General features: G+C 42.9%; 3 protein-coding genes across 4 annotated transcripts; 2 read left to right on the top strand and 1 right to left on the bottom strand.

Annotated features, from left to right (window-relative positions):
• The first annotated feature begins 1,095 nt into the window (after window positions 1-1,095).
• On the top strand, window positions 1,096-10,791 carry LOC134626602 (GTPase IMAP family member 4-like). The gene is made up of 2 exons (XM_063472563.1): window positions 1,096-1,162; window positions 7,658-10,791. The coding sequence occupies exons 1-2, from the start codon at window positions 1,108-1,110 to the stop codon at window positions 8,485-8,487; spliced, it is 885 nt and encodes a 294-aa protein (XP_063328633.1). The 5' UTR covers window positions 1,096-1,107; the 3' UTR covers window positions 8,488-10,791.
• A 111-nt stretch (window positions 10,792-10,902) lies between these two features.
• On the bottom strand, window positions 10,903-14,231 carry mettl23 (methyltransferase 23, arginine). The gene is made up of 5 exons (XM_063472564.1): window positions 13,967-14,231; window positions 13,124-13,228; window positions 12,757-12,994; window positions 12,078-12,162; window positions 10,903-11,299 (listed from the first exon to the last, which is right to left on the bottom strand). The coding sequence occupies exons 1-5, from the start codon at window positions 14,069-14,071 to the stop codon at window positions 11,104-11,106; spliced, it is 729 nt and encodes a 242-aa protein (XP_063328634.1). The 5' UTR covers window positions 14,072-14,231; the 3' UTR covers window positions 10,903-11,103.
• A 141-nt stretch (window positions 14,232-14,372) lies between these two features.
• jmjd6 (jumonji domain containing 6, arginine demethylase and lysine hydroxylase) lies at window positions 14,373-27,960 on the top strand. Of its 2 annotated transcripts, XR_010093831.1 has the most exons (7): window positions 14,373-14,810; window positions 15,876-16,264; window positions 17,405-17,691; window positions 21,019-21,154; window positions 21,309-21,453; window positions 25,398-25,584; window positions 26,193-27,960. XR_010093831.1 is itself a non-coding variant. In XM_063472562.1 (6 exons), exons 1-6 carry the CDS (start codon window positions 14,682-14,684, stop codon window positions 25,527-25,529), a joined length of 1,218 nt encoding a protein of 405 aa, XP_063328632.1. In that variant the 5' UTR covers window positions 14,373-14,681; the 3' UTR covers window positions 25,530-27,960. The 2 variants fall into 2 exon arrangements, 1 of the variants encoding a protein (XP_063328632.1); XM_063472562.1 differs by having other exon boundaries at window positions 25,398-27,960.

Raw genomic sequence — 27,960 nt, 5'->3', positions numbered from 1 at the left:
TTTCAAAAGTACCGGTTTGGCACCGGTATCGGATAAAACCTAAACGATACCCATCCCTAGTTAAAACACCACTGCACTTTACAGGAAGAGCCAGAATCGTCTCTGAGGTCTTTTAACATCTGTCTGACAATGCTCAGGATTTTCTATGAGTCTGTTGTGGCCAGTACCATCATCTGTGCTGTCGCATGCTGGGAAAGCAGGTCAAGGGTCACAGATGCTAACAGACTCGATAAACTGATCAAAAGCCCAGTAATGTTGTAGGGACGGAGCTGTAAACTCCACCTAATCCAGAGCACACAGAGCAGTAGTTACACCCTTTACAGTTTAGAGTAAAATGTCAATCATATATATTTACTCTCTGTAATATTTTGCATATTTATATTAGAGCAACTTCTTAAATTTTGTCAGTTTCTTTGTAATATATGGTATTATTTGATTTAGTTCAGTCTGTCTGCTCTTATTGTCTTGGAGCAAGTATAACCATATAATTTCTAAAATAAGTATTCTGATTCTGAGCAAGGTTTTAGTCTCCCACCATGGTTTTATCCAACACTGACAGATAAATGCTCTGTGAAAAGGCTGCGTTAGGAAACTGGCTGTGGTTAATAACCTGGGTTACAGACCGAGTTTACATGCTCTTTGGTGTTTATTTTTCCTCCTTGCCTTTTAGTTTACGTTTCACTAACAGCTACAACCGCCTGTGTCACCATCCACCTCTCAGTTAAAGAGGCCACGCCCCTAATTATGCAGACTTTAAGTTGAAACAGGTGCGTTGTTAAAAGGTCAGTGCAGGAGCCTCTGCTGGACATTAGAGGAACTGCAGGTTTTGGTGCTTCAGTGCTGATGGTTCATTTCATCCTGACATGTTGGATCTGAATAACAAACACATTAATGCTGTTTTATTGTGATGTTTCCTGTTGTCTACAGAAGGTTATGTGTGAGGAGGCAGACCTGTGGAAATGCACTCTGATGATGCACTTTTTCTCAGCCCTCTGATTGGTTTCTTTCAGCCAGACTTCTGATTGGACAGCTGAAGTTTAGGGGAGGGAACCAGGAGCAGACTTGGATATAGAGGTGAGTTGGAAATGTAAATAGTCAGAAGAAGACATGGATGGTTGTACTGCAGTGGAGACCAAGGTACTGATTGATCCACAGCCCATGGGTGAGTGTATTTGTCCTGCAGTGATCCTCAGGCTGCTGTGTGCTTTGTGTTTTGGGACAGTCATTATTTCCTGAAACATAAAACAGGAGCAGCTCTTTGCTTAAATCACTGGGACAGAATTTCAGTTTCAGTCTGAAATGTGTTTTTAGTTCACACATGTTAGGTTTGTTCATTTAATCTCAGTTTAAAGCTTGATGAGCACCAAGCTGCACTCAAAGAAATCATTTATGTTTTTTTAAGCTGTAAAGATTTTATATCACAGATAAGAGGAAAATAACCAAATGAATCCCAGTCTCTCTCTTTTCATTTCATATGACTCTTAATATTTGAGTCAATAATGGAAATTATGAATATATAAATATTCCAGTTTTATAAAACTCTGAGCTGATGAGTTGATATTAATAAAAGTTTTAAATGTATCATCTGCTCCTGAAATAAAACAGTTTCTGTTTTTTTAATGTGAATATTTTTATCACACTTTTAAAACAAAGTTCTTCAATAATCAGATCCTTTTATTTTATAGAAAAACTATTGATGAGCTGTAAAATCATCATCAGGTGATCTGACAGTAAACGTGATAAAGTTAGCTCTCGTTGGTCATTTTCAAATAAACATAAAGGCAAAGAAATCTGCAGCGCCATTAGAGTTATGTTCAGTCCTCATATTTTAGGATGCTTTATGATAGTGAGATGATTTTTATTCAGTTCGTGGTATTTCTGGTGCTTTGGACGTTTTCTGTTTCAGTCAGTTCAAATCTATCTGCGCACGTGAGAGCATTTTGCCGCCATGTTCCTTGTGATCCTCTAAACGTCTCGAACCTCTGCGGTTAAATCCGTCACATCTACGACTTTAAACTATAAATGTGATTAAATCAGTTTCTGTGGATTCACTGAAGTCTTTGTTCTTGGAGTGAAGCTGAAGCTTCTTCAGATTTGGTTCTGGACACTCGGACTTCTTCGCCTCTGTTCAAACTTCCTGGTAAGCAAACTGATTTATTAACAACAGTTTGATTTTTAATGTGATGAAATAAACGAGGGTGACAGCGAGCAGTTAACCAGCTTTACTTTGGTATCAGTAGCATTAGCTTTTGTGTTGATGTTAATCCAGCTAATAAACTGTAATATGCAAATTCTATAAATGAACTTTTAAACCTGACTTTGGTCCAGTTCTCTCATTTTTACTGACTTGTTGTGTCTGTTGGTCTTTAGATGCAGTTGGTAAGGATGCAGACTTTCTTTTCAGCAATAATTTTCAGATCACGTGTTGAATATTTTTGGAAACACTAAATGTTTTATGTAAAAAGTCCTGACTCCTCTTCATGTTTAATCCTCTGCAGCTTCTATCAGATTCAGTCTGCAGTGATTCGGAACTGAGTCTGAAATAATTCTCCTTTGGTGAGTGCAAAGTGACTCAAAGCTCTTTTTCAGACATGAACAAACTTCTGTGGAGGTTTTATGACTCTTTACAGACACAGGTTATATAAAGCAGGATCACAGTGACGGCTTCATGTTCTGACGCTTCTCTGAAACATGAACACTTCCTGCTAAATCTGTTACTCCCAGTGTTTCAGTGTCTCACAGATGCGTTAAACAGCTGGTAGCTGTCCACAGATGAGACCCAGGCCTTCCATTAAGCTTCATGAGTGGCTGTTACCTGCTGGCATAGCAGCTGTTTGTACTGATGAACCCAGAATGAAGCTTCTATGTGCTCACCTGTGCTCCACCTCAGCATCGCCCAGCTAATGTGTGCCATCGATTTACTCAAGTTTCCAGAGGACATAAAATAATGAAGTCCATGTCACATTCAGCCCAAAAACCTTTCTTCAAATGTTGATCTCAATCCTAACAGTGACATTTGTAGTTTTATTGAATAATACTGAATTCAAACAGTGACCACATCCCTTCATTTTTATATTTTATGAATAAAGCTGATTATATCCATGTGAAACAATGAGTGTGATTCGTCCTCATATGCCTGGGGTCTGTTTTTTACAGAAGGTCCATCATCAGCTCCGTTTATTTAAAGAGCAGATGAAGATACCAGGCGTCACATCGGCAGATCGAATTTGTTTCATTTTCAAACAAAAGCGATCCCATGAAGTCTAAAGGTTCTGCCTTTTAAATGCTCATGTTATATTATGAGACAGTGTTAAAATAAGACCATTTTTATTGATTCTCATTTTATTTTGTCTTTTAAGCCACAGTGGGACTCCATAAACTGTTTCGTGGCCGAAGTGTATCTCTACAGGATGAGAAACTCAATGGAAAGATAGCTGATCTTTGCTGCGCTGTGTCTGGATGTCACTCTGAAACAGCTCACATGATGAATACTGAACTTTGGGCCATCTCTGTCCCATCTTTGCCAAACCATGTGCCATATTTAATTTGGGATTTTTGGTTAGAGTTGGGAGCCTAAACTGGGCTCTACATCTACAGGATGCACCAGAACATGCCCGGTCCTCAGGGGTCCAGGCTGCAACCAACAGGACCCCACCAGAGGCGGAGCCAGCCATTTTATACACCCGGGGCTTAGCCCTATCCAGTCTTTAAGTGATGACGTAATGAATCCTGCTTCCGGGCCTAAAGTAGTCTGCGTTTAATATGGCTTTTGTGTTGTTAACATGTTTAATGTTTTGTATTTTCTTCTATTTAATCTCAAAAAGCTCCTAAAAACAGTCAGTGATCACTGTTGGCCTCCCTCAGCTTTTATTACCGCTAATCATTTTATAGCTCAGTTTTTAAAACCTTACGATGTAGCTACAGCTCAGGGATTCCAAAATCCCTCAGTCAGGACATGCTATGTTGTATTTAGATGGAAGCTAGCGAGCTAACTTCCTGCTAATTTCTAACTCCGTTAAATGTAATAAATTCTGTTTTCATGGATGCCTGGATGTTAAACTCAATTGTTACACCTGGTAAAGCAGCAACGCTGATCATTTTATTACAGATGAAAGACTTCTGACAGTTTTTAACTCTCAGTGATGCCGCAGTGATCGTTTGATTTATGGACCTGCAGCGGCGTTTGAGCCCAGACACGGCTAGAGTGACGTCAGACTTAAAGAACGGATAGGGTAGTATGCATGTGGGATGGGGGATATGCAGGACACCTTAAGCTAGTGTTTTAATTAAGCAGGGAGGCAGAACCAAATCAGGGCTGTATCAAGACACAGGGACTAAACCCCAATTCAACCAGATCCAGAACTGATCCGGAATTAAAACAGGACTACAACAGTTCAAAATCAGGACTACTTAGGACTTAACCAAGACAGAACCAGAATCAAAACACTGAAAATCATCATAGACCTGCACTACACTTATTTTTTAATTCTACCAAAGTCCACTATTTAGATTCAGAAGAGTTTATATAATTATTTACCCTTGTTGTGCAAACAAGCCTGCATAACTTAATAAATATAGAATTTGAAAAATAACAAACCCAAAAAGAAACACTAGGTAAGAGATACATGTTCTGATGAGTTTTGGCAAACAACCATATAACTAACATGTGTGTCTCACCTGCTCTTGTTCCATCGCTTCAGATAAAAACAAAAACACTTTTTTAATTGTAACATCAAATCAGACTAAATGTTTATTTTTTTAGATTGATAAATATAAAAACATATTTGTTAAATTTAAGAATAAAGAGAGAAACTATCTGTGTTTCTTAATTGTAAATGGCACCAAATTGTATTCAAACTGAGCCACACTTATGGAGCTCCACAATTATTTTCCTGGTGTTTTGGTTGACATCTCTTGATGTTCCCATGTCACAGAAACAGGCTCTGTGTTTTGCCTTATATGCATCCACAGGTGTGCCACCAATTTACTCACATGGACTCTACTAACCAATCAGAAGCTTCTTCAGCTCAGAATGGAATCGTCTGGAGTTTTCTTATTAATGAACAATAAACTTAGTGTATATGTACTCCTAAATGTGATGAAAGTGATAAAAATGGACAGCTCTGTCTCTCTTTATTCTGACATTTAACTAATTCAAAAGATATTTCAATATTTATTTATCCAAAACAAAACAAGTTTACTCTAAACTGATGCTTAACAGAAAAAAATGTTTTTGTTTTTTTGTTGTGTATGTAAATATCTGGTTTAAACTGTGAATATACTGCTGTGTATTGAAATTCCTCTTGTTTTGCATAGAAATATACTGAACAACATACAAAGCATAATATATAAAATAACATCTACCTGAGTTTTTTCTTTGAAAGAAGCTTCTTATGTCCATTCTTGTGTTCATCAGTACATAACTGAAACCGGTTTAGAGAGTTTGTTTAGCCGTGGAGGGAAACAACTGAAAATATAAGATAAACACACATGTGAGCTAAGACTCTCTAAAGAAACAGCATTGTTGTTGTTCGGCTTTTCATTTCGCCATTTGTTGATTCACTTGAAGAGCAAGTAACGTAATATGGGTCAAGTGATCAGTTTGATATCAATCTTTTGTGATACACCCTCATATTTACATTATTTCTACAGTACGAATGATTTGCTTTGGTACCTGGTCGAACTTCAGTTCTCCTCTGTCTGCCTGGCTGCGCTTCTCCAACAGCAAACTCGCAGGCAGCAGCTTCTCCCCCCTTGCTCAAATGCGTAAGTGCTAAAGAAGATCATACCAAAATTAGGGGGAATTTACGACTGTGCGCTACGTGCTTTGAATATTGTGTGCAGTTTTCGTTTTATACAATTGTTAGTCAGGCATCTAACTATGAAACAAATTACACTCCAAGACCCCGGGCTTCTGAAAAAAATGACACGGGCTTAAGCCCAGTAAGCCCCCCCGCTCCGCTGATGGACCCCACCACCCAAAAAAAGAAAACATCAGAATATTAATCAGCAGCTTAGAGTTGCTGGTTGCAGCATGCTTTGCTAGCTTTAAGTGAGCTAACTTTACTTGACCAGGAAATTAATCCCGACTCCAGGTTTCTCCAAACTCTAACTATATCCATTCCTGATTAGCCACAGCCACCCTGGGGCGCACTGATAGAGGCGAGGCTGCCGGACACTGGCGCCACCGGGCCCTCTGACCACTACCAGTAGGCAACGGGTGAAGTGTCTTGCCCAAGGACACAACGACCGAGACTGTCCAAGCCGGGGATCGAACCAGCAACCTTCCGATTACAAGGCGAACTCCCAACTCTTGAGCCACGATCGTTTGGATTTTTTCAATAATAAACACCTTTATTAGGAAACTGCATGTTGTGATTACTGGTCTTATCTTGTCTACTATTTGAATTTGTTTGATGATCTGAAACATTCAAGTGTGATAAATATACAAAAAAACAAGGAAATCAAGGAGGCAAAAACTTCTTCACACCACTGTATGTGCTCAGGCAGTGCTACACTTCTGGTTATTAGCTATGTTTTCTAATGTAAAAAGACCCCTTTACTTAAATTTTCCCCTTCTCTACCTTCCATTAAGAAATATACTTTTACTCAAGGACTACATTTATTTAACAGCTGTAGCTACAGTTTGTTCACTGCTCTTCAGCACAAACTGATGTTTTTACACATTTTAAGAGAATATTTTTTCAGTCTTTTACTATATGATATGTATATGAACATTCTAGTATGTTCATATACATATCATATATCCACTTATCTGTCAGTCTGCTCCTCAGTCCCGGATCTGAAAAACAGACCCAAAGATATTAGAAGGTACATTTGAGATTCAAGAGGTTGTTCTTCCAAAACATGAGATGGCACGAGAGAGAACACTGTATCCTGATCTTTGATCCTAATCTTGCACTCTGTGGTTTCCCTCTCTGAATTTTGGGGAATCTTTTTTTGTGTCTCTGCTGAAAGGATTTTGTGTTTCCTTGTCTGTGAAAGTTCTCAGTCATCCAGGTCATCGTAGTCTAAGGAGCTTAGAAAGAAAAGCGTCTGGACTTCTTTAAGTTGCTTGAAGACGTTTCACCTCTCATCCGAGAAGCTTCTTCTGTTCTAGGGTCAAATGGTGGAGAGTCCCAGATTTAGGCCCAGTGGGAGTGACAAAAGGACCCCCTGATGATCCTCTACCTAATCACATGAGCCAAGGTGTGAAAACAGGTGTAGGTCACAATCAGCCAGGGTTTCAGGTGAGCTCATTGTGAAACCTGGCCCCACCCTATCATGTGATTTCCTGAGGTCAGATGGCCCATGATGTGAGTGGGTGTTAAGGCGTCTGTGAAGGGTCTCAAACTGGATTATAGATGGCAGACAGTTGGTGTCGTAAGCCACCGCCTCTGTTCAAAGATGGCCGCTCACAGTAGACATAGATGCTTCTTTCACTCCTCTTTCAAACCATCTGTCCTCTCTGTCCAAAATATGAACATTGGCATCTTTCGAGGATTTCTAAGCTCCTTAGACTTTGTGTTTCCTTGTTAATAAATGCTTATTGTTCATTACTCCTACCTTCATGTTTTGAAGCTGCTTCATGATTTATGTCAGTGCTGTAAGAGATCATGACTGGGACAGTTCTCACATACTAATATTTTTCCAACAGATGACCTGAGGATCGTGCTGTTTGGGAAGACCTGGGTTGGTAAAAGTACTCTAGGAAACATCATCATGGGGAACACAGAGACTTTCACCTCAAAGGATTCGTCCAAAGATCGCACACAGAAATCCCACAGCACTGTCGAAGGTCAAAAAGTGGTTGTTGTTGATACTCCAGGTCTGTTTAAACCTGGAAATCATGAAGATGAGCTGGTGAACGAGATCAAGCGATCCATTGATCTTGCCAGTCCTGGTCCTCATGTGTTCCTGCTGGTGCTGAGGTTCGGTATGATCACCTCTGAAGAATTAAAGGTACTGGAGGTTTTTGTGCGCACCTTTGGCAGACGTGCATTGGCCTACACAACAGTGGTGTTCACCCATAGAAATGAAGATGAAGAGTATGAAGCTAACATACAGGAGGCTATGATCGAGAGTAAGGATTTTAGAGAACTCATTGAGCAGTCCCAGTGGAGATATTTTGCTTTTAACATTAAAGACAAAAGTCCTGCTCAGGTCACCGAGCTGCTGAAGAAGATAACACCGATGGGAAAAGATTACTTCTACACTCCTGAGATGCTCCAAGAGGCTGGAAAACTGGAAGAGCAGGACGAAAAACCAAAAACAGCAGAAACAACAGGCAGGCGTGCGCTTCTGGAAAGGACTGGATTGGTGGGAATCATTTTGGGATCTGTGGGGGGATATGTACTTGGAGGTGGTGAGCTGACGTCTACATCAGGAGCTTTACTGGGAGCTTTAGGGGGTTCGGTACTGTCGATGGGAACAACAGCTTTAGCGATGAAGGCCAAAATGCTCACTGACAAATGCTGCAAAAAGTGAGTTTTAGTCCTACTGGGGGATTTTGATTTAGTTAAGCTCTTCAAACTGAGTTAACCACATCTAATTTTCATATTTCAGGAAGGGTTTTTAAGACAGAGTCAGTGGTTTGCAGAGTAGTTTACAATGAAAAGAGTACTAACTACCATGGGTGCTTTTGTGTTGGTGGAGGGGAGGGCAACATGATTACTGGGTACTTTCATTACTGGGAAACAAACCTAAAACAGAACATCATCTTCCATTTGGAAGCAGGTTTCCGCCTGATGAAAGTACCACTCACAGGAGACAATGTCTCATAATAATGACTCATGTCAGGTGTGAATATAGTGCAGGAAGTGGACAGTCTGGAAACCTGACCAGAACCAGATGTTTAGCTGTGTTGGAGCATCTAAAAGAAAGTCTGTGAGGCGCTCAGCAGAGAGTGATGAGGAGGAGAACGACCGCGGTGTTTGGATCTGCTGCTGACGTCTCAGAGCTCGATTGTACGAGTTTCCAAAAGGAGCTAAATGACTGGAGGCTCTGAGCTCTACACTGTCACCGTGGGACTCCACCACCACTCCACTAGATGGGAGCTTTTTGTACATGAACACATCATCATTGTACATTATTATTTACAACTGAACATTCACCAGGTCACCAGAGTTTAGGGTTCAGGTTTTGTAGGGGCCACATGTTAATAAAAAACTAGATGTTAGATTCAGATGATGTTTCTAATATTTTGGCTTTGCGATTTTTCCTTTTGTGAGTCTGAAACAACTGAAACAGGATAAAAACAGGTGAAGCCTAACTCTGGATTTGCTGCAGTGACCTGTTGGATGTTAAGTGAACTTTTATCTTCATTAACGTGTGACTGCTTTCATATCCAGTGGTGATCTGTGAGATAACACAGTAATGTCTTTAAATGTGTTTTTGTGTGTTGGACAGTGGGACAGATCAGTAATCTATCAGTTTGATCAGATTAGATCCTGCTGGCCGTCACAGACTCTGTTCTACATTCATACAGTTTGTTCTCATTTTAAAGGATTTTTGGGTTTCAGGGTTTTCTTGTGTTTATTCTCCTGGATAAACTCCATGTTCTCACTTTAGGAGTTTCTACAGGACTGTTTCCTGATACAAATGTAAATGTGTGCTTCAGCTTCAGTGCAGACGGTTTTCACATGTTTGTGGATGGAAAAACTTTGGTTTCTTAAACTTGTATATACACATAATCCATTACCCATACTCCAATACACATGTAATCCAGTATTCATACTCTTGTATCAGTCTATCTTACAGCATGTTTTGTAGTCCAGAGCATGAGCACATATAATCACAGTCACATCTGTCCTGATGTGAACCCACAGGCTCGTGCTGAGGAGTTTGGTAAACAGTTTAAATGATGTCTGACTTTTATTGTTATTGTGTGTTGTATTAAGTACCAGCTCTGCTTTGGATTTTGTGCCTGAACTTGTTGTACAGGAAGTGCTGACCTTGTGCCTTTGAGCAGCAAATATGTGAACGTGCAGACAGACAGTGGGACGTGTCTGCAGACGTCTCCCTGTGTTAGCAGAGGAATATGTCTGTGTCCGTCTCATAGATGGACTGAGATCAGAGATATGGAGACAGGAAATGTGGTTGCTAAGTGGTTGCTATGGGCACTGATGTGGTATAAAACAGGCTGACAGAGAAATCAGGGTCTGGTTAATTCAGTGACTGCAGGCTGCTGTGTTCTCTCTGCTCAGGTCACACACCTTTCTGCTGATATGGAGGAGTAGTGGTGCTACTCTCAGTCCCTCCCAAACCCCCTCATCCCTTCTCAGATGGCCTTTCAGTCACTACTGTGTCTGTGACCAAAGGTGAACATAGATGAACAGCAAGCTCTCTGTTCAACAGACCAGCACAGCATTGCTGCAGATTAACTTGTTTGGTTGTGACGGGCAGCAGTCTTCCTCATTTAGCTCCAGTTTGGTGTAATAGCTAAAGTGTGACTGTGAGCTGCTGACATGGCTCTGGGTTAGCGTGCATGTCAGGTGAGTGAACGTCGTCTCAGCAGTTTTCATATTAACTGACATGTTTTCACCCTGGTTTGGATGGACAGAAAATCCAAAACATCTTTTTATTATCATACAACATATATATCCATGTGCTGATCACATGTGGTTTGAATATAGCCGTACACAGTCAGGGACAGTCTGGGACATTAAACTATGCTTTTGTGTGTGAACTTTAGCTCACAGCAAACACGACTGTGAGGCCTGGAATCCACATCTGTATCAGTGAGGGTTAGATTAAGCGATCCACCAGAATCATCCACACACGTGTGTGTAAACTGCAAAACCAGCTGCTGCACTAAAAATGTGTGAATCTTCATTTATTCCACATTTTCTTATTTAGAGTTAAACTCATGAATAAGACAAAGAAACCACACACAGGAATGGCTCGCTTACGAGGAAGTTTAATCATTGTGACCTCAGGTGTCAAGTTCAGTGAAACGCTGCCCTCTGCTGCTCACAGCAGGAAGCACAGCCTCCAGCTTCAGCCTGTCAGGACTGGAAAAAGCAGCTCTGACAGCCCTGTCAGCAGGTCTGACCAGACACCATGAGTCACTGGTTTGCCTGGGTGCTGCTGGTGTGGTTGAGGTTATGGTGAAGCAGCGTGGATGGCCTTCTGTCCAACATCCTCCGTCTTCAGGGTGATTTTCATCATCTGGATGCTGTGGTTGCCGGGCAGATTCGACCCGGCCAGCTCAGGTGTGTCGGCATCAAACTGGTCGAGCTGAACCTCGATGCAGCTCAGGTTCCACCTGTGCAGCAGCACCTCGATCGACCAGTCGGCGCTGAAACACATGAAGAAGAAGCTGTGAACTCTGTTTCCTCCGCTGCAGCTCTTTGTCATCAATTGAAGAGAGTCGGTATCGAACCCTCAGGCTACGTGTCTGACTTTGTAACAGCTCCTTTGGCTCCTTCTTAACTAAAATGGGACTTTTTCAACACAAAACACTAAATAACTGCAACCGAATATTTATTTTCATGATTACGAACGATTAGTCCGTTGACTTTATGTTATTTTGCACATTTTAATGAAATATAATTATATTTTCAAAATGGACTAAAAAGAATAAAAAAGAGTAAATATGGTCATTTTTGTTGGTGTGATGAAGGATTTTCCTGGAGCGCACATTATTATGAATAAGATCACATTTTGGGTGTTAGCGTGTGTGCTTCGTCTCTCAGAGCTCTTTACGTGACTGTTACACTACAGAAGGAAAAACTTTTCCACATTAAATTTTAACAGCTTCAGTTTTCTTCTTTTTGTATTGAAAAAGATGAAAAATGTGATTGTTTACATCAGTGATTCCTGACGTGTGAGCTGCTGCCCCCTGGTGGGCTGTGGAAGAACAAATTATTTAAAATAAATATCTAAATACATTAAAATGATACAAATGGTAGTTTTGAATTAAAATTATTATAATCATTTTTAAAAGAACATTTTTAAATCTCATGCCACATTCTGATCACTGAAATCACACAGACTGGGTCTGAGGCTCGTGTGGTGATCAGAGCGGTGAAGGTTTTAGTCCACAGACTGAAACGCCCACAGAGGAGCAGTCGTACCTTCGTACTTGGTACGTCGTCCAGAACTCGGCTTTGGGGTTTTTTCTCAGCAGGAAAAAAACGGTCACAAGGACGTCTTCAAAATCTGTAACAGGCAACAACTCGTCATCATCCATAAACGATGTTTGTACAATCGTTTTACATCCTAGTGCATCAACAGGAAATATATTTCACATTTCCAAACATCCTCAAAGAAAAACAGTCCAGTCAGATACGAGTGTGATTTTAGAGAAGCTGATACAGGAGCAGAGCACTTTATAAACAGTGGAGTAATATTAATAACTGCACTTTGTTCTTCCCTGATAACACAGACGATCGACTCAGTCCAGAAGGTGACTGAGCTGTTTCACACCTGACTTACAAACACGCCCAGCTTCACTGAAATATCAACCGAACAATTTAAAACTACATAAAAATAATGAAGAAATACCAAACTATGATGTCTACGCTACGTCCAGATGAACAGAATCAACTTTTGGAGACCAAACTATGATAACTCTGCTTCAGATGCCTTTATTTTATTTAATACAGCTGACCTTTGACCTACATTCAAGTCAACTATAACAACATAGTCAAAATCAAAAACACGTTTTTAGAAAATTTCTATCAATCAGGTTTGAAAGCATGACGGCGTCTGAATACTTTGTTTTGATTTCTGACAGGAAAATGTGCTGCGAACCTTCGGGATCGTAGAAGACGTCTGAGCCCAGGATGACGTCCAGCTTGGGGAGCAGGACGAGGTCCGGGGAGATCTCACCCCAGCTGACACCCACCACCGGCACGTCGCCGAGGTCGTTGGCTTTACAGCTGCGCCTGCAGTTCTCCAAACATGCCGGTCTGTCAGCGGCATCTGACAGGATCACCACGGCACCGCACCGCGCCGCAACCACGCCGGGCAGACTCACGCCTGCGCTGAGCTGAAACAGCGTTATGTTATGTTTGCACATCAAATGACTCCTCAGACGGATCGTTGACAGCTCTGCGATGCTTTGGATCAGTGTAACCTATCTCCACATGTCTGAGTCTGAATGTGTGCTCCTGCTCACCTCCAGCACCTTCTTCCCTCTCAGCTCCTCTCTGTGCATCCACAGATACTGAGCCAGCACCACCGCACACGGCCACACATACATGCCGAACTGCGGGTCGAGGACCTGAGACACAAAAAGAAATTTGCTTTTGTGGAACAAAATTAATACATGCAGACATCTCATGGGCTTTAATCATCTGTTAACTGTTATACTCTGATATCCTGTTGGCCAATAATGATAATAAGTTGAGAAAATGAACTAATCAGTTGTTAAAGTGACAGAAAGCTGTGGTCCTAATCAATTCCACATCGAAGAAACTCAATGCTTTTAGAGTTTCTGGCTTTTCAAATCACAAATGAGTCAATCCAACGTGTGCACACAGAAACCTGACTTTATGGATTCATTTATTTACCTCCTGCCTTCCACTTACTGTGATATAACTGATGGAGGACACCAGGAAAATCAGCAATGATGGTCCAGTTTACACAAATAAATATATTAGGCCGAATAAAACAGAGGACTCGACGGTATCGTATTAACACTTATGTATTATTTATGTACCGTTAATTTCAATGAAGCATGATTCAACAGCACACCGGTTAAATGGTTATAAATTTTACTTAAACACAAATATGCTTGTGTATTGCCTGTATGCTGTATTAAATCGAAGATTTTAAAATGTGAAAATAGTCTCGATTTGTACAAAACTTAAATTTGACCACTTTTAAGGAGCTAACACGTCGATTTCTAAACAGCACAACAACGAATTTAATTTATAATAAAGCATTAGTTTCCCACTCTGAGTGTATTTTTTGTTGCTATACATTCGGTATAATATTACATTTACAGGTTTGAACAGACCTCAGGTATGGAGACACAGAGGGACTCCGGTGCGTTTTTCCTCTCGTCTTCAAACGTGAACACTTTATAAGCTATGCTCGGCGTTTCGGTTCCACTGTCGGCCATCCTGTAAGCATACACACTTTTAACTGACCTTATTACATCTACCTGCCATCAGTCCAGTTCTTTGTTTTTAGGTATAAAACTCATATTAACGCTTTTTATTGGTATCCATGAAAACCTCACGCCACAGCTAACGCCACATTGGAAACTAGTTCCGCGCAGACCAAAACAGAAAGGAGGGCGTTAAAACAGCCAATGAAAATCACGGGCGGGAAGGTTCACTCGACTGCCTAACCAATTGCCACTTACCTTCCAGTAGCTTATGTAGCCAATAAACTACCACTCTTTCCAGAGGGGCGGTGGCTAATTGCGTAATCAGTTGCGAAAGCATTGTGTCACACAGTTAACAGCTAGCTGCTCCTGTTAGCTGTTTATCAAACTTTATCCGCCCGGCAGGTTTTAAGAGTTCTGTCTCATCCACCATCTCACATCGGAGGACGTGTTTATCACACACCCGGCGGGTGGCTGTGTCGTTTTGTCAGAGAAACCCGGCGAAGGTGTGAGAACAGCGCAGTTAGCCGGGTGAGAGCGCAGGCTGTTGGATGTGTTTGTGCGGTATCACCGGGTTAGCTTGACAGCTAGCTGAGCAAAGATAAACACGCCGGGCGGAGGAATGAACCACAAAAGCAAGAAGAGGATCAAAGAGGCGAAACGCAGCGCCAGACCCGAACTGAAGGACTCGCTGGACTGGATAAAACACGGCTACTATGAGACCTTCGACCTGTCGCACCGTACTGTGAAGGTAACTGTTGATGCTAAGCTAACAGTGGCTAACAGGGGAGTGCAGCTTGTCACGTACACAATGTGGGAGACGTCGCCGCTGCTCGCGCCGCCGGCACGTGAGATGTTTGATATGAGCTCCTGTTAATGTCCGTCTGCCTTCATCACACATATAACACCCGAGAGCCAACACGAATGTGGAGGAACAGGCGAAGTAAAAGTACTGATAGCCTGGGGGTAGTATCAATAACACATACTTAAGGTGCTGAAAGTACAGCTGGTGCATCACCGACATCACAGAAGCAGACGGTTATATTCTCTTAATAAACTTTATTAACATTTTATAAAAGTACTTGCGAAGAAAAATCGATCAAAGTTTCGACCAAACTTTATTCATAAAGCACTTTTACAAACTGTAATTCAGACATTTAGTGGCCACTGCAACCGAAAACGATAATAAGACAATACACTGGTAATGACCTAAAATAACCGTGTTATAATAACGACACCGTAATATAATGTAAAAAGATTAATACATCAAAGATAAATAGTAAAATATTCATGATACAAAATAGAATGAAGTATATTGGGCACAAATAGTCTTTATTTGTTCATCCACGGGAAGTGTTTTTCCTCCATTAAATATTTAAATTTTAACGATGTGCAGGATTTAAACATGGGAAGGTTTCACAGTTTGATCTCATGAAAAGCAGGAAAACACCAAACTGAACTGCAGCTGTGTGAAGTTTGGGAGTGGCATTACAGCTGTTATAAAAGACATAATGGTAATATGTAACGGATCATCACGGCTGACAGGTACGATTCGGATTTAAGGAAGGAGGTGAAAGATTTTATGAATACAGGCCAGATGAACTTTAAGCAGCCGTGACTTAGCGAAAACAGGTGGCAGACTGAGGGCAAACCACAGTCTGTGAAGGTGTGACCTGCATTACCAAAGAGCTGTTAAACCAACACACAGACACCTGGACACACTCCTCTTTTTCCTGGATTGTGGCGGTTAAATTAGCTTTTTAACATTTGGAAAACACATTCGAAACATCGAACGCCACTCTGTGCTGTGTTTCAGGACAATGTGGAGCGCGTGGACACCCTCCGTCTGACCACAGAGGAGTTTATCGAGCGCTTCGAGCGGCCCTACAAGCCCGTCGTCCTCCTTAACTGTCAGGAGAACTGGCCCGCACGGGAAAAATGGACGCTGGAGCGCTTAAAACGCAAATACCGCAACCAGAAGTTCAAGTGTGGTGAGGATAATGACGGTTACTCAGTGAAGATGAAGATGAAGTACTACGTGGAGTACCTGGAGTCCACCCGTGACGACAGCCCGCTCTACATCTTTGACAGCAGCTACGGTGAACACGCCAAGCGGCAGAAGCTGCTGGAGGACTACGATGTTCCCGTCTTCTTCAGGGACGACCTCTTCCAGTTTGCAGGAGAGAAGCGCAGGCCGCCCTACAGGTGAGCGGTCTATCTGCTCCATCTCTATCCAATCAGGAGCACTCGCTCTTCATTTGATCAGCTGATTGGTCAGATCTCTAACCCTGTTGGCTGTAATTTGACCTCTTGATGGATTATTTGATATTTTTGATTTATGTTCAGTTTCATTTGGCTTTTGAGCCCTCAGATTTCACCAATATATCGTCCCAGTATCCACATTAACCCTCTTGATTGCTGGAGGCAAATTAAACTTTAAAATAATCAGCGTCTTTAACTTCCTTAATTGGCCGTGAAGTACCTGCAGCCGAAATCACAGCTGTTCTTTTATTACCTTCTAAAGCAGAGCGCGAACTGGGCCACTCCAGCCTATTTCCTCTTTCATTTATATTTTCATGTGAAGGCTTCTCGGCTCAGCATGACACCTTCAGTTCAGTTTGTTTGCTTTTACAAAGGTTAGAATTTGTAAATGAAATATTTTTCAGTTTGAATGAAGCAAAGCAGGAAGAGCTGATGTGTGAAAGATGAAAGAGGAGGGCTTTGTAGTGCATCCTAAGGAGGACGGCATCATCCACGGTCACTTTCTGAAGCAGCAAGTCGGGATAACTTCACCCGTTTCCCTGACCTCATGAAGTTTTCCACTGAGGCAAAGTGATTAGAAAAAGACAGAGGAGGTCGCTTCCTGCATCCAGCAAGAGTCCAGGTCCGAGGGGCTCAAACCTGCAACCTTTCTCAGGTCCAGCAGGAACGACTCCTGTGGTTATAGTCTGAGAAAATGTGTCTGCTGCTTCAACACTGACCTCTGTAATGACTTTCCTGATGAGTTTATGGTTTCAGGTCTTATTAAATAAAGCTTGAGTTGAGATTGGAAATTGGAACAGGAAGCGGGGGAAAGTTTAAGGCAGGGGTGAGGGACTCCAGGCCTCAAGGGCCGGTTTTAGATGTCCTTGATCCAACACAGCTGATTCAAATGGCTAAATGACCTGGTAATGAACTAATCATTTCATTCAGGTGTGTTGAACCAGGCTGATATTTAAAACCTGCAGGACACCGGCCCTCGAGGCCTGGAGTTTAAGGTGTGTTGTAGCAGTCATGAGCTACTGCCAATCTTTAGTTTCTCTGAGCTTGTGACGTCTGATTTCATTTGCTTAATTTCCCCCACAGATGGTTTGTGATGGGCCCGGCCCGCTCCGGCACCGGCATCCACATTGACCCGCTGGGCACCAGCGCCTGGAACGCCCTGGTTCAGGGACACAAGCGATGGTGTCTGTTCCCCACCAACACGCCACGGGAGCTGATCAAAGTGACGAGAGAGGACGGCGGCAACCAGCAGGATGAGGCGGTCACCTGGTTCAGCGTGGTTTATCCCCGCACGCAGCAGCCCACCTGGCCCGCAGAGTTCAGACCGCTGGAGATCCTGCAGAGACCCGGGGAGACGGTGTTCGTGCCTGGTCAGTGAGGATGTGCTGTAACGGCTTCTGTCCGTAGGGATGCTCTTGATTCATTTTTAATTCAGTTTATCCATCCGTCCATTCTCTTTGGCTTGTCCTTGTCAGGATCACGGGGGGCGGGGGGGGCTGGAGCCTATCCCAGCTACCATAGGGTGAAAGACGGGGTACATCTTGGACAGGTCGCCAGTCTGTCGCAGGGCTAATTCAGATTATCAACAAAAACAAAACTCAGAAAATATACAGAAAGATCAATCAATCCTACAAAGTGGTGTCGGTGTGTTTACATGCTGCTTTTATGCTGTTTAAACCCTTTAACTCCCAACCTGTTAGCCACCCCTCCCTGAGCCTGGTTCTGTCGGAGGTTTCTTCCTGTTAAAAAGGAGTTTTTCCTTCCCACTGTCGCCAAAGTGCTGCTCATAGGGGGTCATATGATTGTTGGGTTTACTCTGAATTATTATAGATACAGTGGGATGCAAAAGTTTGGACAGCCTTGTTCATAGTCATTATTTTCCTGTATAAATCGTTGGTTGCTACAATAAAAAATGTCAGTTAAATATATCATATAGGAGACACACACAGTGATATTTGAGAAGTGAAATGAAGTTGATTGGATTTACAGCAAGTGTGCAATAATTGTTTAAACAAAATCAGGCAGGTGCATACATTTGGGCACCACAAAAAAAGAAATGAAATCAATAATTAGTAGAGCCGCCTTTTGCAGAAATTACAGCCTCTAACCGCTTCTTGTAGGTTCCAGTTAGAGTCTGGATTGTGGTTGAAGGCATTTTGGACCATTCCTCTTTACAAAACATCTCTAGTTCATTCAGGTTTGATGGCTTCCGAGCATGGACAGCTCTCTTTAACTCACACCACAGATGTTCAATAATATTCAGGTCTGGGACTGAGACGGCCGTTCCAGAACGTGAATGCCTTAGTGGATTTTGAGCAGTGTTTCGGGTCGTTGTCTTGTTGAAAGATCCAGGCCCGGCGCAGCTTCAGCTTTGTCACTGATTCCTGGACATTGGTCTCCAGAATCTGCCGATACTGAGTGGAATCCATGTGTCCCTCAACTTTGACAAGATTCCCAGTCCCTGCACTGGCCTCACAGCCCCACAGCATGATGGAACCACCACCATATTTCACTGTAGGTAGCAGGTGTTTCTCTTGGAATGCTGTGTTCTTTTTCCTCCATGCATAACGCCCCTTGTTATGCCCAAATAACTCAATTTTAGTTTCATCAGTCCACAGCACCTTATTCCAGAATGAAGCTGGCTTGTCCAAATGTGCTTTAGCAAACCTCAAGCGGCTCTGTTTGTGCTGTGGGCGGAGAAAAGGCTTCCTCTGCATCACTCTCACATACAGCATCTCCTTGTGTAAAGTGCACTGAATGGTTGAACGATGCACAGCGACTCCATCTGCTGCAAGATGATGTTGTAGGTCTTTGGTGCTGGTCTGTGGGTCGACTCTGACTGTTCTCACCAGTCGTCGCTTCTGTCTATCCGAGACTTTTCTTGGTCTTCCACTTTGAGCCTTAACTTGAACTGAGCCTGTGGTCTTCCATTGTCTCAATATGTTCCTAACTGTGGAAACAGACAGCTTAAATCTCTGAGACAGCTTTCTGTGTCCTTCCCCTAAACCATGATGGTGAACAATCTTTGTCTTCAGGTCATTTGAGAGTTATTTTGAGACCCCCATGTTGCTACCCTTCAGAGAAAATTAAAAGAGGAGGGAAACTTACAATTGACCCCCTTAAATACTCTTTCTCATTATTGGATTCACCTGTGTATGTAGGTCAGGGGTCACTGAGCTTACCAAGCCAATCTGAGTTCCAATAATCAGTCCTAAAGGTTTTGGAATCAATAAAATGACAACAGTGCCCAAATGTATGCACCTGCCTGATTTTGTTAAAACAATTATTGCACACTTTCTGTAAATCCAATCAACTTCATTTCACTTCTCAAATATCACTGTGTGTCTCCTATATGATATATTTAACTGACATTTTTTATTGTAACAACCAACAATTTATACAGGAAAATAATGACTATGAACAAGGTTGCCCAAACTTTTGCATCCCACTGTATACGATATAAAGCATCTTGAGGTGACTATTCTTGTGATTTGATGCTTTATAAGTAAAACTGAATCGAACACGTTCACAGAGCACCTGATTGTTTTCCTCAGATGTTGTTGTTTAGCACTTCTGACTTCTCGTCAGGGTTTTGCTTCCTCCATTTAAAAAGAATTCGCTTCCATACTGGCTTCACTTTTCAATCCATCTTTTAATCTGTATGCATGTGAGTCATGTTTATTCTTATTACATTTAAATGATATGTATATGAGTATGTTGGGGTCTTTGTTTTAATTCAGTTTTTTTTGTAATGTAGCACCAAATCATAAGAACAGTCACCTAAAGGTGCTTTACACCGTGAAGACCCGACAATAATTCAGAGAAACCCTCACTTTGGTGACCGTGGGAAAGAAAAACTCCCATTGTACATGGAACAGTCTGCTCAAACAGACACAGCAGATCAAGTTGAATAAAATGTCGTTCATCCACAGCTGTTGTATTTTACACAGGCACTGGTCGGGCAGCTAAGCTGACTAGTTTTGAGCACTGTCAGCCTCTCAGCTCCATCCAGGAACTCACATGTGCTGATGACAGTGATGTCATTGACGGTCAGTGACTCTAGGCTGGTGTTCAGTGTTTACAGTGGATGAAAGCAGTGTTGAGTGGGAATGCTCACTGACCCAGCCGTGACCCGACAGCGGCGCCGACCTTTCAGAACGCACTGACCTACAGTCACATAATGCCAACAGAGCTGATGGCGATGAGCACGGATTAAACCCTCAGCTGCTCCTTGGGCACTGCTCCAGGTTTTAGACCTACCTAACAGACAGCACAGAGACAGGAGGGAGGCGTTGTCTGTTAGAGCCCACATCGCCCTGAAAGTTCACCACTGACCGTTGTCTGACCTCACCAAAGTGCCAAACACACTGAATTTAATGAGACGGAGATGAGCAGAAAGGTGGAAGCTCAGCTCGAGTGTAGTGTGTTTGCAGTGACTTCGGGTATTGTTGGCAAACTCGCCTGCTCTACCTGATGAGCCGAACCGACACCCAGTGCATTTAACGGCTATGTCGGTAATGTCATCGATTCTGGTTTGTAAGACAGTTGAACTTCTGTGGAAACTGCATCATCGGTTTCTCTTCAGACACGACGTCGATGTCCCAGTGGGGGCAGCTGATATCGAGCAGAGCCACGTTCAGTTTGTTCAGATCTTTTTGCTTTTTGGTGTTGAACCATTTTTTTTCGTCTTTCTGTAGGCGGATGGTGGCACGTGGTCCTCAACCTGGACACGACAATCGCCGTCACTCAGAACTTTGCCAGCTCAGTTAACTTCCCCATCGTGTGGCACAAAACGGTTCGAGGACGTCCCAAACTCTCCAGGAAGTGGTACCGGTAAGGACGGGTCAGGAGGAGGACATTGTTAGATGTGAATTATCTCTTTGTGGTCCCAGTCTGAGTTTTAGGGTGGACTGGAATGTGAACTGTAGCTGGTGGTGTGAGGACTTCCCGCAGGCTGCGCTAATGGTGGCTTCTTTTGTTGTTTCAGGATCCTGAAGCAGGAGCGGCCCGACCTGGCGGCGCTGGCAGACAAAGTGGACCTGCAGGAGTCCACGGGCATCGCATCGGACAGCTCCAGTGACTCGTCATCGTCCTCGTCCTCGTCCTCCAGCTCATCCGACTCAGACTCTGACGTATGTGCTGACACACACACACACTTCCTGTGATGACACAATACAGAGTGTGTAGTTCTGATGAGCTTTGAATATTTGACCGTCAGCTTGGTCTGAACTGTGTCATCTCTGTAAGGATCTTCGGGAATAGTTCTCCACATTATTCCAAGCTCTTCTTTGGATGTTTCTGCCTTTTTGTCTATCAAACTGGTTCTGTCTGTTATGTGTAGACTCAGCTCTGGTTCATTCTTGAGTTTGGAGACTTCAGAGTTCGGATGCTTTACAAACAGACATTCGTCTGAAAATGCTCAGGTACAAAGACTGGACTGAAAATGAGTGAAAAAGCAGCCAAAGACCTTCAGAGAGCAGGAGAAAAGTCTGAGACTTTTGCACAGAATTGTAGACATCCCTGTAGAGATGCCAGGCTGGGCTGCATGTGGCCTCATCGTTTGTCACATCTGCATCACCAGCTGGGCAGATGAGTGCTCCTTAGTTTATAATCTCATAAATTATAAAAACAATTATGAAGCTACATTTACGTATTCTCCTGTTTATTGTATGTAATACTCACCACCACCAGCAGGGGGAGTGGTGGTCTTGGAAGCTGTTTAGAAGAAGATAATGATTACTGTATGTGGAACTGTAAGAGACAAAGCATCCAAAAGTACTTTTACTCCAGATGTTGTTCTGAAACACCTGTGAACTTCCATCAGCAAGAAAACAATATCATTCCTCATTTTCCACGTTTCTGTGAAGCGTTTAAGTTTTAGACCAAGGAGGAAAATCCAAATCACTAAGGTCGGTCGTCCTGCAGAGTGTTTTTAAATATTCAGAGCAGCAGCAGACTTAGGTGAATGCCGAAATGAGATCCGGCACCTGGCTGCAGGATATTCAATTCAATTCAATTTTATTTATATAGCGCCAAATCACAACAAAAGTCGCCTCAAGGCGCTTTATATTGTACAGTAGATAGCACAATAATAAATACAGAGAAAAACCCAACAATCATATCATATGACCCCCTATGAGCAAGCACTTTGGCGACAGTGGGAAGGAAAAACTCCCTTTTAACAGGAAGAAACCTCCGGCAGAACCAGGCTCAGGGAGGGGCGGCCATCTGCTGCGACCGGTTGGGGTGAAAGAAGGAAAACAGGATGAAAGACATGCTGTGGAAGAGAGACAGAGATTAATAACAGATATGATTCGATGCAGAGAGGTCTATTAACACATAGTGAGTGAGAAGGTGACTGGAAAGGAAAAACTCAATGCATCATGGGAATCCCCGGCAGCCTATGTCTATTGCAGCATAACTAAGGGAGGATTCAGGGTCACCTGGTCCAGCCCTAACTATATGCTTTAGCAAAAAGGAAAGTTTTAAGCCTAACCTTGAAAGTAGAGATAGTGTCTGTCTCCTGAATCCAAACTGGAAGCTGGTTCCACAGAAGAGGGGCCTGAAAACTGAAGGCTCTCCCTCCCATTCTACTTTTAAATACTCTAGGAACAACAAGTAAGCCTGCAGAGCGAGAGCGAAGTGCTCTAATAGGGTGATATGGTACTACAAGGTCATTAAGATAAGATGGGGCCTGATTATTTAAGACCTTGTATGTGAGGAGCAGGATTTTGAATTCAATTCTGGATTTAACAGGAAGCCAATGAAGGGAAGCCAAAACAGGAGAAATATGCTCTCTCTTTCTAGTCCCTGTCAGTACTCTTGCTGCAGCATTTTGGATTAACTGAAGACTTTTCAGGGAGTTTTTAGGACATCCTGATAATAATGAGTTACAGTAGTCCAGCCTGGAAGTAATGAAGGCATGAACTAGTTTTTCAGCATCACTCTGAGACAGGATATTTCTAATTTTAGAGATGTTGCGCAAATGGAAGAAAGCAGTCTTACATATTTGTTTAATATGTGCCTTGAAGGACATGTCCTGGTCAAAAATGACTCCAAGGTTCCTCACAGCATTACTGGAGGCCAAGGTAATGCCATCCAGAGTAAGGATCTGCTTAGATACCATATTTCTAAGATTTTCAGGGCCGAGTACAATAACCTCAGTTTTATCTGAATTAAGAAGCAGGAAGTTAGCGGCCATCCAGGTCTTTATGTCTTTAAGACATTCCTGCAGTTTAACTAATTGGTGTGTGTTACCTGGCTTCATGGATAGATAGAGCTGCGTATCATCTGCATAGCAGTGAAAATTTATGCTATGTCTTCTAATGATGCTACCTAGGGGAAGCATGTATAATGTAAATAGAATTGGTCCTAGCACTGAACCCTGTGGAACTCCATAATTAACCTCAGCATGTGAAGAAGACTCTCCATTTACTTGAACAAATTGGAGTCTATTAGATAGATATGATACAAACCACTGCAGTGCAGTACCTGTAATACCTACAGCATGTTCTAATCGCTCTAATAGGATATTATGGTCGACAGTATCAAACGCTGCACTGAGGTCTAGCAGGACAAGCACAGAGATGAGTCCACTGTCAGAGGCCATAAGAAGATCATTTGTAACCTTCACTAAAGCTGTTTCTGTGCTGTGATGAGCTCTGAAACCTGACTGAAACTCTTCAAATAAGCCATTCCTCTGCAGATGATCTGTTAGCTGTTTGACAACTACTCTTTCAAGGATTTTTGATATGAAAGGAAGGTTGGAGATTGGCCTATAATTAGCTAAGACAGCTGGGTCTAGAGATTGCTTTTTAAGTAAGGGTTTAACTACAGCCACCTTGAAGGCCTGTGGTACATAGCCAATTATTAGAGATAGATTGATCATATTTAAGATTGAAGAATTAATTAATGGCAGGACTTCTTTGAGCAGTTTTGTAGGAATGGGGTCTAAAAGACACGTTGATGGTTTGGAGGAATTAATTATTGAAGTTAACTCAGAAAGATCGATTGGAGAAAAAGAGTCTAACTTAACATCAATGGTACTAAAAGTAGCTGTAGACGATATTACATCTGTGGGATGATTATTGGTAATTTTTTCTCTAATGATAAAAATTTTATTTCTGAAGAAGTTCATGAAGTCATTACTAGTTAACGTTAAAGGGATTGTTGGCTCAGTAGAGCTCTGACTTTTTGTCAGCCTGGCTACAGTGCTGAAGAGAAACCTGGGGTTGTTCTTATTTTCTTCAATCAGTGACGAATAGTAAGATGTTCTGGCTTTGCGGAGGGCTTTCTTATAAAGCAGCAAACTATTTCTCCAGGCTAAATGATGATCCTCTAAATTTGTGACACGCCATTTCCTCTCCAGCTTACGAGTTATCTGCTTTAGGCTACGTGTTTGAGAATTATACCACGGAGTCAGGTACTTCTGATTTGAGACCTTAGTTTTCACTGGAGCTACAGTATCCAGAGTCGTACGTAGTGAGGAGGTAAAATTATTAACAAGATAATCGACCTCTGTTGGAGTAGCGTTCAGATAGCTGCCCTGCTCTATGTTGGTACAGGGCATTGAAGATGATAACAGTGGGTGGATTATATTCTTAAACTTAGTTACAGCACTATCAGAAAGACATCTAGTTTGATAAAGTCTACTCTCCACTGCTGTGTAATCAATTATTGTAAATGTAAATGTTATCAGGAAATGATCAGACAGCAGAGGGTTTTCAGGAAACACTGTTAAATGTTCAGTTTCTATGCCATATGTTAAAACAAGATCTAGAGTGTGATTAAAGTGTGATCGCTCAGGTACAATCCTGGCTTATATTAATCCCAGCTGTCACATCACACCTGAGCTGGCAGCAGGGTTCTTACTGATGCAGTGACAAGGTGCGTCTGTGGGAGTGTATTCACGCCTTAAAGTTGTCCCTGACAGATACTCCATTTTTATAAAAGGTGAACGTCAGACTAACAGGAAACACACAAACTTCCTCTGGAAAACGTTAAAAACTCGTACTTGTAGTTTGATGTCGCCGCTGTGGAACCCATCTGAGCATGTGCACTCTGTCTCCTCCCACAGGCGGGGTCGGGCTCTGAGGGCGACGCCATGTCTCACCGAAGGAAGAAGAGACGCACCTGTGGCATGGCGGCCAACGGAGACACGAGCAGCCAGGATGACTGCATCAGCAAGGAGAGGAGCTCGTCACGGTGACCTCCGCCCGGCGGCGGTGACTCTACGGCTCCAGCTGCTTCTCGTCTCGCTGAAGGTGCGAAACCCTGAGGAGGAGGAGACCTGCCACCACTGTGCTTTTCTCTGTAGCTTCTGTAAGGATGAGGCTGTGAAGAGGCGTTTATGGAGCTGGACGGGTTTTGAGGGGCGTGTTTAACTGTAAACGAACTGCCGGCACATTCGGGCGTCACGCTTTGAGCAGGTCACTGCAGCAGGGCAGGATTTCACCGGCACTTCAGCTTTTCCACCATTTCTCCAACTTCAGTGTCAGTTTTCTGCTTTTCAAACTCTGAAAGCTTCTTCGGTTTCTCGCCGTCGACTCACTCGCTGATCGTCTACGTGAATCTGAGCTCTTTGGTGCTTTGGGCAGTGTACATGGGAACGATCCCGCCTCACGAGCCGCTGTCTTAAAGAAACTGTAATTGTCCCCCTGAAGTTTTCACAAAGGTTCCAGTGGAATATTTTTATAACAGAACGTTTGCAGTTTGAGTTTGTAGGAGAGAAAGTTTCTAAAAATCCTGATTGATCCGAACGCAGCGTGACACAACCCGATCTCTATGTCCTTTTATGAAACGTGTAGTAATCAGCTGCCTCTCCAGTGAGCTCTTATCTCATGGACAGACTCCCACTCTCCTCCTTCTGCAGGTGTGCACAGGTGACCCACCCCCCACCCAGCTTCCCCTCAGAGGAGCTTGAGGGAAGAACAGGCACCTGCGGTCCAAGATGGAGGAGGTGGAGTGCAGCTGTGGGGCGAGATCGTCTCTGGAGAAGCAGCTGAAAGAAGTCGAAAACGACCACAACAGCAAGACAGGAAGTGACAGGCCTAGCTAGTTGGTAAGGACTCAGCTTTCAAAATAAGAGCGCATCACGGTTAGCTGGTGGTCCTTTGGTGTTGGCTTTCGTGCGCTGATGCGGTCGATGAGTTTCTGATGTGATGCCTTTAAAACAGTTTCCTGATTGAAGGACGTGAGCAGCGCTTTTAAACGCCTCTTAGATAAACTTATTTTGTTCTGACAGTGTTAAGCCTCGTCCGTTAGCGTGGGCTCAGATCACACCGTTAATGACTGTTTTAGATAAACGTCCACAGGCTGGGCTGTTTCTCACACCCTCACCCTCTTGTTTCTGCCTACGTGCACGAGCTTAAACTGGGTCAATGTTCTGTCTCAGCTGTTTCCTGTTATCTGGAGAGAGGAGGGTGGCGGCGTCCACGTCTCTCAGATTGGCGCTTCGTTTCTGTTCATTTGTTTGCAAACTGTCTTAAGAACCAGATGTGACCCGAGGCCCGGTCCTCTCCTCTTTACCTGACGCTGAAGTCATGGAGGTGTCAACTTAGCGCCTTAATGTGCCAGACGGAGACTTCCTGCCTGCTGTCTGACACTTCCTGTTCGAACCAAACAGACTAATGACATTAGAGCAGGACCTGTGCAGCTTTCAGCTGATGTTTCTACTTTGTGCCAAAATCAAGAGACGAACAGCCAAGAGGTCGTGGACGGCGGTGGCGTGTGGGAGGAGCCTGTTAGTTTGTTGTTGTTGTTGAGTATCAGCTGAGGCTTCAGTCATTTTAATTATTCATAAACTTTCTGATCGCAGCAACTAAAATCATATCGTAACAGTGAAAACGGGCTCACGTGCGGCTGTTTAAAGGGACGCTTCGTCCCAATGATCCAACATGTCCTCCAGCCTGTCCTGAGTTTATCGCCTCTGATTCAGAGCAAAGTGTGAGAGTTTTTATTTATGTATATATATATATTTTTTAGAGATTTGTCTTCTTCACCATGACAGCAGTGACGCTCCAAGTACCAAAAATCCATTAAAAAAACCTTTAGAAATCTCGACCCAATCACTGTTCAGTTTAATGAGTAATCTGTAATCATGCAGTCTGATATTTGTCTGATAGTCTGGAGCTGCTGAGGTTTTTAAACGTTCAGGAGAAGCAAAGATGTCTGCCACACTGGCACAGCAGGTGACTGCAGGCTGGAGGGGAACTTTTATTCTGAATCTTTGTCGGGTGACCTGTCACTACACTGGACACGAAATATAAACATCACCAAACAGAAATGAAACTAAAGATGTTTTAATTCCTCATCAAATATTTTTTCTAAACAATCAGAGAAACGTCTCATTAAAGCCCAGATCTGTTTAATTTCCTGTCATCAAACACAATAAACCAGAGTCAGATCGCCGGCTGTACCTGTGCGTTCGCTTCCTGCCGACCTGTCGCTTTAAAGTGCCTAACAGTGCTGTGACTGACTGTAGGGGGCGCTGTTTTACCTGTTCTCAAAGGCACGCTGCTGCTCTGTGACGCCGTCACACGGTGCCTTTAAGTGAAGGTCTGTGTTCTGTGTTGATGACGAGAAGCTCAGACGTATGATTGATTTCATTGTTGCTCAATAAAAATTTTCTATGATTGAAA

Source organism: Pelmatolapia mariae, linkage group LG4 (genome assembly GCF_036321145.2).
Source record: "Pelmatolapia mariae isolate MD_Pm_ZW linkage group LG4, Pm_UMD_F_2, whole genome shotgun sequence".
In the NCBI taxonomy this organism is placed as follows: Eukaryota; Metazoa; Chordata; class Actinopteri; order Cichliformes; family Cichlidae; genus Pelmatolapia; species Pelmatolapia mariae.
Note: the sequence above shows the minus strand (reverse complement) of the source record. Positions and strands in the feature narration are given on the sequence as shown.